This window comes from Salvelinus fontinalis, chromosome 41 (genome assembly GCF_029448725.1).
Source record: "Salvelinus fontinalis isolate EN_2023a chromosome 41, ASM2944872v1, whole genome shotgun sequence".
NCBI classification, from domain to species: domain Eukaryota; kingdom Metazoa; phylum Chordata; class Actinopteri; order Salmoniformes; family Salmonidae; genus Salvelinus; species Salvelinus fontinalis.
In genome coordinates this window covers 5162004-5173677 of record NC_074705.1, presented here as the reverse complement: position 1 = coordinate 5173677, position 11674 = coordinate 5162004, and the positions used below count along the sequence as shown (strand labels likewise).

Genomic DNA, 11674 nt, shown 5'->3' with positions numbered 1-11674 from the left:
CAATCTTTGGGGATCTCAGACGATACGAAAGAGAGGTTGAACTGGCTAGTAGTAGGGGTTGCAACAATTGCGGCGGACAATTATAGAAACAGAGGATCCAGATTGTCTAGCCCAGCTGATTTGTAGGGGTCCAGATTTTGCAACTCTTTCAGAACATCAGCTATCTAGATTTGGGTAAAGGAGAAATGGGGGAGGTTTTGGCAAGTTGCTGTGGGGGATGCAGGGCTGTTAACCGGGGTAGGGGTAGCCAGGTGGAAAGCATGGCCATCCATAGAAAAATGTTTATTGAAATTCTCAATTCTCGTGGATTTATCGATGTGGGAAATCAAATAAATGACATTGAGGTTCATTGATGATCATTGTTCCTGTCAACACCTACTCATTACATTATGCAGTAAGATTTTACCATTAATATGGAGGCAGGTCCTGCCACTGATAGGTCCATCTGGATAGGTGTTAAACAGACACTTGTAGCAGGACTCGCCTCCTCTTGACACTCCTCTGTTGACGATAGAGCAGTTCTGCAGTCCCTCGTCTTCAAACTCCACATTCCTCTGAAAAGGTAGGTTGACTGCTGGTCCAAAGTAGACACACAATTCTATCAATCTTTAGGATGCAATATAACAGGGCTCTCCAACCCTGTTTCTGGAGAGATACCCTCCTGTAGGTTTATACTCCAACCCTGTTCCTGGACAGATAACCTCCTGTAGGTTTATACTCCAACCCTGTTCCTGGAGAGATACCCTCCTGTAGGTTTATACTCTAACTCTGTTCCTGGAGAGATACCCTCTTGTAGGTGTATACTCCAACCCTGTTCCTGGAGAGATACCCTCTTGTAGGTTTATACTCCAACCCTGTTCCTGGACAGATAACCTCCTGTAGGTTTATACTCCAACCCTGTTTCTGGAGAGATACCCTCCTGTAGGTTTATACTCCAACCCTGTTCCTGGACAGATAACCTCCTGTAGGTTTATACTCCAACCCTGTTCCTGGAGAGATACCCTCTTGTAGGTTTATACTCTAACCCTGTTCCTGGAGTGATACCCTCCTGTAGGTGTATACTCCAACCCTGTTCCTGGAGAGATACCCTCCTGTAGGTTTATACTCCAACCCTGTTCCTGGAGAGATACCCTCTTGTAGGTTTATACTCTAACCCTGTTCCTGGAGTGATACACTCCTGTAGGTTTATACTCCAACTCCAGTTGTATCTAACCTAAATCAACTCACGTGAGTTGGATTGAAAACCTAAAGCACGGTAGTTCTCCAGGAACCGGGTTGGAGATTCCTGCAGTATAGAGTATAGTATTGTAATGTAGTACTCAAAATGGCCAAAAGGGGGAGTAGAGAACTAGTCTATAATCTAGTCTCGGTACAGTAGGAGGAAGTTATGAATGAAGGGGCTTTTAAACTGACAGCAGTATGGGTTAGTAACTGACTGCAGTATGGGTTAGTAACTGACAGCAGTATGGGTTAGTAACTGACTGCAGAATGGGTTCATGTATTGAATTATTAAAGTAACATCAACTACAGAATGTGTGGACATCAGTGAATATAAGGAGCTATGGCTATAGATCAATCCTCTTAGTTTGTTCTCTGACTAAATCATTGTACACTATACAGTGACTTTCACTACACATACATTTCACTACATTACATTCATAATTTACCTTCAATTTAGCCTATAGCAGGGGTGTCAAGCTCATTCCACGGAGGGCCTAGTGCAGGGGTGTCAAGCTCATTGCATGGAGGGCTGAGTGTCTGCAGGTTTTTGTTTTTTCCTTTCAATTAAGCCCTAGACAACCAAATGAGGCGAGTTCCTTACTAATTAGTGACCGTAATTCATAAATCTAGTGCGAGGGTGGAGCGAAATCCTGCAGACACTCGGCCCTCCGTGGAATGAGTTTGACACGTGGACTATAGGTACAGTTGAAGTCGGAAGTTTACATACACCTTAGCCAAATACATTTAAACTCAATTTTTCACAATTCCTGACATTTAATCCTAGTAAAAATGCCCTGTCTTAGGTCAGTTAGGATCACCACTTTTTTTAAGAATGTGAAATGTCAGAATAATAGTAGAGAATTATTTATTTCATATTTTATTTATTTCGTCACATTCCCAGTGGGTCAGAAGTTTACATACACTCAATTAGTATTTGGTAGCATTGCCTTTAAATTGTTTAACTTGGGTCAAACATTTTCGGTAGCCTTCCACAAGCTTCCCACAATAAGTTGGGTGAATTTTGGCCCATTCCTCTTGACAGAGCTGGTGTAACTGAGTCAGGTTTGTAGGCCTCCTTGCTCACACATGCTTTTTCAGCTCTGTCCACACATTTTCTATGGGGTTGAGGTCAGGGCTTTGTGATGGCCACTCCAATACCTTGACTTTGCTGTCCTTAAGCAATTTTGACACAACTTTGGAAGTATGCTTTGGGTCATTGTCCATTTGGAAGACCATTTGCGACCAAGCTTTAACTTCCTGACTGATGTCTTGAGATGTTCCTTCAATATATCCACATAATTTTCCTATCTCATGATGCCATCTGTTTTGTGAAGTGCACCAGTCCCTCCTGCAGCAAAGCACCCCCACAAAATGATGCTGCCACCCCTGTGCTTCATGGTTGGGATGGTGTTCTTCGGCTTGCGAGCATCCCTCTTTTTCCTCCAAACATAATGATGGTCATTATGGCCAAACATTTCTACTTTTGTTTCATCAGACCAGAGGACATTTCTCCAAAAAGTACGATCTTCGTCCCCATGTGCAGCTGCAAACCTTAGTCTGGCTTTTTTATGACGGTTTTGGAGCAGTGGCTTCTTCCTTGCTGAGCGGCCTTTCAGGTTATGTTTTGTACCTGTTTCCTCCAGCATCTTCACAAGGTCCTTTGCTATTGTTCTGGGATTGATTTGTACTTTTCACACCAAAGTACGTTCATCTCTAGGAGACAGAACGCGTCTCCTTCCTGAGCGGTATGACACGGCGTATTTATAATTGCGTACTATTGTTTGTACAGATGAACGTGGTGCCTTCAGGCATTTGTAAATTGCTCCCAAGGATGAACCAGACTTGTGGAGGTCTTCAATTTGTTTTCTGAGGTCTTGGCTGATTGTTTTTGATTTTCCAATGATGTCAATTAAAGAGGCACTGAGTTTGAAGTTAGGCCTTGAAATACATCCACAGGTACACCTCAAATCGACTCAAATTATGTAAATTAGCCAATCAGAAGCTTCTAAAGCCATGACATCATTTTCTGGTATTTTCCAAGCTGTTTAAAGGCACAGTCAACTTAGTGTATGTAAACTTCTGACCCACTGGAATTGTGATACAGTGAAATAATCTGTCTGTAAACAATTGTTGGGAAAATTACTTGTGTCATGCACAAAGTAGATGTCCTAACCGACTTGCCAAAAATATAGTTTGTTCACAAGAAATTTGTGGAGTAGTTGAAAAAGGAGTTAATGACTCCAACCTGTGTATGTATATGTAGTGTATGTAAACTTCCGACTTCAACTGTATATATAGCCTATACCTATATAAATAAAATAATGTATGTAGTGAAATACAGGTTTGAACTGCTGTAAAAAGCACTATATTTCATAAAGAAAAGCAATAGTATCAGCAATATTGTGTACATTCAGAAAACAATTCTGACAAATACAGTATATCATGCATAAAACTAATTACCTCACCTTTTAGAAATGACTAGACTATTAGTATAATAAACAGGTAGTTGTAGTGTGCAGGAGACCTGGTAAAAATGTGAGTTCTATTATAATCACTTGAGGGTGAAAAGAGGGAATTTGAATTCTCCTCTGTGTCCAACCAACATGAGGTTGAATCATATATGGTCCCTCCCCATACACCAGGCTAAAAGTAACTTCAGCTGGTGACATTTTAAATATATATTCTTTATGTTTCTCTTCCAGAGTGTGTAAGCCAATGTCAGAACCACTGTTTTACCAGTTTTAGTTGTGAAGTTTAAAGGAGCTCTTCTCAGATAATAAAACAGATAGGAGCTGAAATATTACACACACATAGCCAAGTGAGCCTGGCGCCGAGCTATTACAACCTACACCCTGATTGTAAATGGTGATGTTACTGTAAACAAGGAGGAGCTATAACAACCTACCCCTGATATGGTGATATTACTGTAAACAAGGAGGAGCTATAACAACCTACCCCAGATCTTAAAATGGCGATGTTACTGAAACAGAGCTATAAGAACCTACCCCTGACTTTAAGTTTAAGTAAGGAGACAATTGGCAGTTGTTGTTTTTGTATTTTTTTTTTTTTAAATACGGCGAATAGTTTTATATCAAACAGGTGGTAACACAATCCATAAATACATATAAAGAATGTTTTTGAATATTAAACAACCGAAAACATTGTACAGATCAAGCGAGAATAATAGCCTGATTTATAAACAGCGTCAAATCAAATGGAAATTGGAATCTAACACAACAAGTAACATCCATAATCAAAATAAATAAATAGGAACTCAAACATGAGGATATAACAAACAATTAAAGAGCAAACATTATCACCATTACATTCTAAGGCCTCAAATACATTCACACATTATACTGACATAACATGAAGAACAACAAAACTATCTGTAGTTCCATAGATTTATAATAACAATACACTGTAAACTTAACTTGAACAAAAGTGCAACAAATTCAATCATATTGAAGTGGGTTGAAATAAAATAGATTAATAGGTTATTTAAAACCATAAAATAAATAGATAAATCTATTCTACTTGGTGTATGTTATAATAAAGTACATTCAAACAGTAGGTGGTGCTGTCCTAATAGATGAGGTAACCTAGCCTGACGACTCAAACTAAATTCTTCCGCTGCTTTGTCCTTCACTACATACTTTAGTCTGGATATGGTGAGGGTTATTAATGAAGTTGTTTGTGGTGACGAGGGGCATGATGGGTGTTGTACAGAACAATGTCTTCAGCGATTGGATTGTCTCTAACCAATCAGAGTAACAGCCAATGATGAATTTTCAAACCACTGTTTTACCCACGTGTGTTCTAGCTCTGACTTAACCCATCGTTACCGGACAAATCAGATGGCCCCCGAATGTGTTGGCATTCGGTGAAATGTTGGGGAGGTACTCAAATCCAGACTCATTGCGAAGAAGAAACTAACGTCCTTGGGCGTGGCGTTTGGCCGGAGCAAGGAGTTTGGGTAGCCAGGCAACAAGTAACCTACCTCATATCACAACACTCACCTACAAGAGGTCATCAATCTCTCAAACCTAAAAGTGCCATTTCAGTACCTCTAAACAGCATTAACCATATCATGGCTTGTATAATGCATGTGTTAATTAGCTTATTCATGACTGTGTAAGAATGATTCAACAAGGTTCAACATCCAGGCTCAGTAACAACAGGTGCTCCAGTCCTCAACAAAAACAGCCGTCAGCTACAGTGCATATAAGCACGGTCAGCAACAACAGACAGATGTTTACACAATGCTCCTAACAGGGTCCTGCTCGTCTGCTGTCGTTGCCAACGCTGCTTGCCTGCAACCTGCCAGATAGAATGTGAAGGTTACTATACTGTACTACAGTGAATCTGAAAGGACGTTATCCATAAACATTCCTGAGCTCTAAGGCATGTGTTGCTCACAGTTTGTCTGATAAAAGACAGAACCATATATAGAGTTGATGACTCAATCCATTCCATTTGTCTTACTAAGACGATTAAAATAAAGATATTAGATATTACAGATAATCTTGTGCGGACTCACCTTTTTTCTTTTGAAGTTCGACACAGCCAAAGATGACTAAAAGGGAAATGATTAGGAATACTGGAATGGCAACAGCCCACGGGGATGTCCTCTTGTCATCTGGAAGGTGAAACATGAAATTCCAGTGAGCATGTGTTTGGAGAGACAGCATTTACTCTGAAGAGAAAGACGAGGAATTTTACACCCTTCCTTTTTAATGCATTCAGTTTTAATAACATGTTGACATCATGTTCTGTCCCATCTATCCAATCATATCATCTCTCGCGTAGCTTCCCTGAGGGGCTGGAAACTACCCAGAACTCAACACAACACTTGACTACAGTGTGATGTTAAAAGGGAGTGACTCGTGATGCTTTACCATGGTAGTCAACATTAAACCCAGCTGGTGAGATAACATTACCAACAGCACTAATAGCATCACAACATTAGCCTCTTGGAACCAGCCTGAAATCGCTGCCTTCTGTTTTCAGGGAACAGAATGTCGCGCTATTGCACGATGACGCTGGTCACAAGGCTATCACAACAGGCCCCTGGGGGTGATGTAGCCTGTTAAATAGAACGCCAAATTCATGTATCCAAATGTAAATGTTTATTATTAATATCATGAATTTGGCATGCTGTTTATAGAGCTAGGGATGATGTTTTCTCAATGTTGTTTTCAGGTTGGACCATTCTGACACGCTAAAAGAGTATGGTTTAGAAGTATATAATACGTCAACATCACGTACCCTCTTCAACCTCCCTCTCTCCAGGGAGAATAGGAAGCAGGACCCGCTCGTGTCTCTGTGTCCTCATCCCATTGTTTACGATACAGTCCACGTATCCCCCTGAGCCTGGCAACAGTTGGAGGGTGATGTTGCTAATGGCTGTGACAGTTTGGTCTTTGTTAATGACAGTCCAGTTGTTAGGTGTCTTTATGAGTGCTGCTGCAGAAATGTTCCATTGGATCCAAGGTGCTGGTTTACCTGTGGCAGAGCAGCTGACCACAACTTCCATGTCTGAGTCAGGTTCAGTGCTGGGGACTTTTTGCATTGTGGCTCTCACTTCTGATACACCTTTGAATAGATGAAACAGGGAATATTAGATCATGTTGATTTTATTTATTTTACCAGGCAGATCAATTAAGAACTGCTTTCAAAATATGTATCATGTTTTCATATATGTTTTGACACCAGCCAATGTCCCTTATTAATGCATGCAGAGTTCATGGTCATTCAGACATTTTTTTCAATCCTGTCAGTGATGCAACAATGCCAATATGGTGATTTATAGTTGCAGTTAGCTGGTGTTCTAAAGCATAGTGTTTCTACTCCCCTAATAAAACCCATAATAAACCCTTTACACGGCCATACTGTATTATTCAGATTTATCACTCCTTAGCAAATGTCCTGCAGTAAAGGGTAAATAAAGTATTATTCTATATTCGGCAAAGCACCAGATGTAAGGACCTTTATGAAGCGTCTACAATACAGCTTTAGCTTAAAACTGTATTAGTGAAGCATCTACAGTACATTCGGAAAGTATTCAGACCGCATTCCACATTCAGTTACATTACAAATTTATTCTAAAATTGATTAAATAAATACAAATTCCTCAATCTACACACAATACCCCATAATGACAAAGCCAAAAATCTATTTTAGGCTGTAAAGTAACAAAATGTGCAAAAAGTCAAGGGGTCTGAATACATTCCGAATGTACTGAAGGTATTACTTATGAAGTCTTTATGAATGTTCGATAAGAGGATACCCCCAGTGACTTTCACTTCTATTCCAGTACCAGCACACCTGATTCAACTAGGTTTAATCAAGGGCTGGATAATTAGTTGACCAGGTGTGCTTGTACCTGTGCTGATTTACGATTATTATTTTGAGTTACAATATCACTTACATTAAAATATAACTTCAACTGAATAGAGAACAATAGAGGGAAGCCCTAAAACTGTTATTATTCCGTGCATTAAATACCTTGAACGGTAAGACACGTCTGCTTGCGTCTTGATCCACTCGGGTAAACATTGAAGGAACAAATATAGCAGGCTTCGTCCGCCCATGTTACATTCTTCACGGTAATGGACGTCGAGTTGAGAGATGCCTCCGTGAAAACCACCTTGCCTCGGTGCGGGTCTATGATTTGAGCGCCAAACCGCTTGCTGTAGGTGGCCAGATTCTCCACCGAGTCGTCTTTGAACAGCCTCTGCCAGGTGACTTGCAGCACACCTGTCGGGTCTGCAAGGGAGCAGGTATATGATGCGTCGGCATTGAAGTCAACCCTGCTGTCTCCTCTAGCTACGATGTTGACAGAGACCGCTACAAAAGGAAGAAGGCAAGTTAACAGTTAAATAAATAAAACAAGTTTAGCCTACATACAAAATAATCAATTACCTGTCAAACGTGGGAAATGTGGTTTACCTAACATATCTCATCTTACACGAGCAGAATCACCCCTAGTCAGAAGCCATGGGAAACAATTTAATTACCTTCAGAGAGCAAGCATAAGAGAATGAGAAAAGTATTCATTCTCAGCTGGTGAATGTTGACTTGAGCTCATGGTGTTCTTTCTCACTTTGGACCATAATATATTGCTTCGTTAGTTGCACGTGAAGTGAGTCAGATTCAACGAAAGGGAAAGAATGTTTTTGGAAATCCCTTAAATTGTTGAGGGGTATAGATCAGTCTCGTTCCCCAGTGGTTCCCGGCCGTAACCAATTACAACGTGACATCTACTGTAAAATACATGACAAGAAAGAAGGAACTGTTAGTTCTTTTTTTTGTTTTTGTGGCGCACATTAGGCTGAAGCTGAATGACGTCATAGCAACAATAAACGCGGAAATGTATTTATTTCGACGTAATATTTTTTTGGTTCACATGCTCTATGCCGAACTAAACTACAATGTAGAGGTCACCACATCAAAGGTATCGAAAGGCTACTGTAACCACAGCAAGTTCCAAACCAATTGGCTGCTAATGCTCCATTCCAGAAACTAAACACGCCTACACTTGATTAGCATAGCATACATTTCAGTCAGTCTACAGTACCAGTCAAAAGTCTGAACACACCTACTCATTCAAGGGTTTTTCTTTATTTTTACTAGTTTCTACATTGTAGAATAATAGTGAAGACATAGACGATGAAATAACACATATGGAATCATGCAGTAACCATAAGTGTTAAACAAATCAAAATATATTTTAGATTTTTCAAAGTAGCCATCCTTTTGCCTTTGACCGCTTTGCACACTCTTGGCATTCTCTCAACCAGCTTCACCTGGAATGCTTTTCCAACAATCTTGAAGGAGTTCCCACATATGCTGAGCACTTGTTGGCTGCTTTTCCTCCAATTAATCCCAAACCTTCTCAATTGGGTAGAGGTCTGGTGATTGTGGAGGCCATCTGATGCAGCACTCCATCACTCTCTTTCTTGGTCAAATAGCCCTTACACAGCCTGGAGGTGTGTTGGGTCATTGTCCTGTTGAAAAACAAATGATAGTCCCACTAAGCGCAAACCAGATGGGATGGCATATCGCTGCAGAATGCTGTGGTGGCCATGCTGGTTAAGCGTGCCTTGAATTTTAAATAAATCACAGAAAGTGTCACCAGCAAAGCACCCTCACACCTCCACGCTTCACGGTGGGAACCACACATGCAGAGATCATCCGTTCACCTACTCTGCGTCTCACAAAGATACGGTGGTTGGAACCAAAAATCCAAAATATGGACTCCACCTTCCACCGGTCTAATGTCCAATGCTAGTGTTTCTTGGCCCATGCAAGTCTCTTCTTATTATTGGTGTCCTTTAGTAGTGGTTTTCTTTGCAGCAATTTGACCATGAAGGCGTGACGCATGCAGTCTCCTCTGAACAGTTGATGTTGAGATGTGTCTGTTACTTGAACTCTGTGAAGCATTTATTTGGGCTGCAATTTCTGAGGTTGGTAACTGTAATTAATTTATCTATGGGTTTTCCTTTCCTGTGGCGGTCCTCATTAGAGCCAGTTTCATCATAGTGCTTGAGGGTTTTTGCGACTGCACTTGAAGAAACTTTAAACGTTTTTGAAATGTTCTGGATTGATTGACCTCCATGTCTTAAAGTAATGATGGACTGTCATTTCTCTTTGCTTATTTGAGCTGTTCTTGCCATAAAATGGACTTGTTATTTTACCAAATAGGGCTATCATCTGTATACCACACCTACCTTGTCACAACACAACTGATTGGCTAAAATGCATTAAGAAGGAAAGAAATTCCACAAATGAACTTTTAACAAGGCACACTTGTCAAATGAAATGCATTCCAGGTGACTACCTCATGAAGCTGGTTGAGAGAATGCCAAGAGTGTGCAAAGCTGTCAAGGCAAAGGGTGGCTACTTTGAATTATCTAAAATCTAAAATATATTTGATTTAACACTTTTTTGGTTACTACATGATTCCAAATGTGTAATTTCATAGTTTTGATGTCTTCACTATTATTCTACAATTTATAAAATATTAAAAATAAAGAAAAATCCTTACATGAGTAGGTGTCCAAACTTTTGACTGGTACTGTACATAAAACATTTTACAATGTGGGAAATGATGACTCCGTGTTATGGTAATACGGTGAGTATTTTATGAGTCAGACATTTTCAAGATTTTAAATCTATTACAGTAGTATGTGTGTCATAGGGGTTCAGAGTTTTTACTACATGCTTCTCACATTAAGTGCTGCTCTGGAAAATGTGTTAGCAGGAAGTTCCCAGATTCTCCTCCTGGTGGTTGCTGGTCTCCTGTCACGATCGTGTGGTGGATTGACGGACCAAAACGCAGCTTTAGGAAAATAAGCCATCTTCTTTTAATTAAACGAACGAAGATGAACATGAAACGAAAAAACACTATTACAAACAAACAAAACAACAAATGATCGTGAAGCTAAATAACGATGTGCACACACTGGCTACAAACGTTCTGACATAGACAATTACCCACAACCAATGAGAGCCTATGGCTACCCTAAATAAGGCTCCCAATCAGAGACAACCGAAATCAGCTGTCTCTAATTGGGAACTCATTCAGGTAACCATAGACTCTCCTAGACAACTAAACATACATAGACAACGCTAGACACCTGAACTCCACACAAACCCAATTACTACACAACAACCCCTTTACCATAAAAAACACCCAAAACCAACAAAACACAAACATACCCCATGTCACACCCTGACCTAACTAAAATAATAAAGAAAACAAAGAATACTAAGGCCAGGGCGTGACATAACCCCCCCCTTAAAGTGCGAACTCCGGGCGCACCATTACACAGTCTAGGGGAGGGTCTGGGTGGGCTTCCATCCATGGTGGCGGCTCCGGCTCTGGTCGTGGTCCCCACGTCACCACAGTCCCTAACCGCCTCCTTAGCTTCCTCCAGATGACCCCCCTCCACATTAACCACACTGCATTAAGGGGCAGTTCCGGACTAAGGGGCAGTACCAGGGTAAGGGGCAGTACCAGGGTAAGGGGCAGCACCAGGGTAAGGGGCAGCACCAGGGTAAGGGGCAGTACCAGGGTAAGGGGCAGTCCCAGGGTAAGGGGCAGCACCAGGGTAAGGGGCAGCACCAGGGTAAGGGGCAGCACCAGGGTAAGGGGCAGCACCAGGGTAAGGGGCAGCACCAGGGTAAGGGGCAGCACCAGGGTAAGGGGCAGCTCCGGACTGAGGAATGGCAGCTCCGGACTGAGGAATGGCAGCTCCGGACTGAGGGACTGCAGCTCCGGACTGAGGGACGGCCCTGGCTGCTCATGGCTGGCTGACGGATCTGGCTGCTCATGGCTGGCTGACGGATCTGGCTGCTCATGGCTGGCTGACGGATCTGGCTGCTCATGGCTGGCTGACGGATCTGGCTGCTCATGGCTGGCTGACGGATCTGGCTGCTCATGGCTGGC

The 11674-nt window shown here is 41.5% G+C and overlaps 1 protein-coding gene across 1 annotated transcript; it reads right to left on the bottom strand.

Annotated features, from left to right (window-relative positions):
• Positions 1 to 3987: 3987 nt before the first annotated feature.
• LOC129840448 (OX-2 membrane glycoprotein-like) lies at positions 3988 to 8578 on the bottom strand. The gene is made up of 5 exons (XM_055908350.1): positions 8241 to 8578; positions 7729 to 8070; positions 6490 to 6816; positions 5762 to 5860; positions 3988 to 5541 (listed from the first exon to the last, which is right to left on the bottom strand). Exons 1-5 carry the CDS (start codon positions 8278 to 8280, stop codon positions 5477 to 5479), a joined length of 873 nt encoding a protein of 290 aa, XP_055764325.1. The 5' UTR covers positions 8281 to 8578; the 3' UTR covers positions 3988 to 5476.
• Positions 8579 to 11674: the final 3096 nt, after the last annotated feature.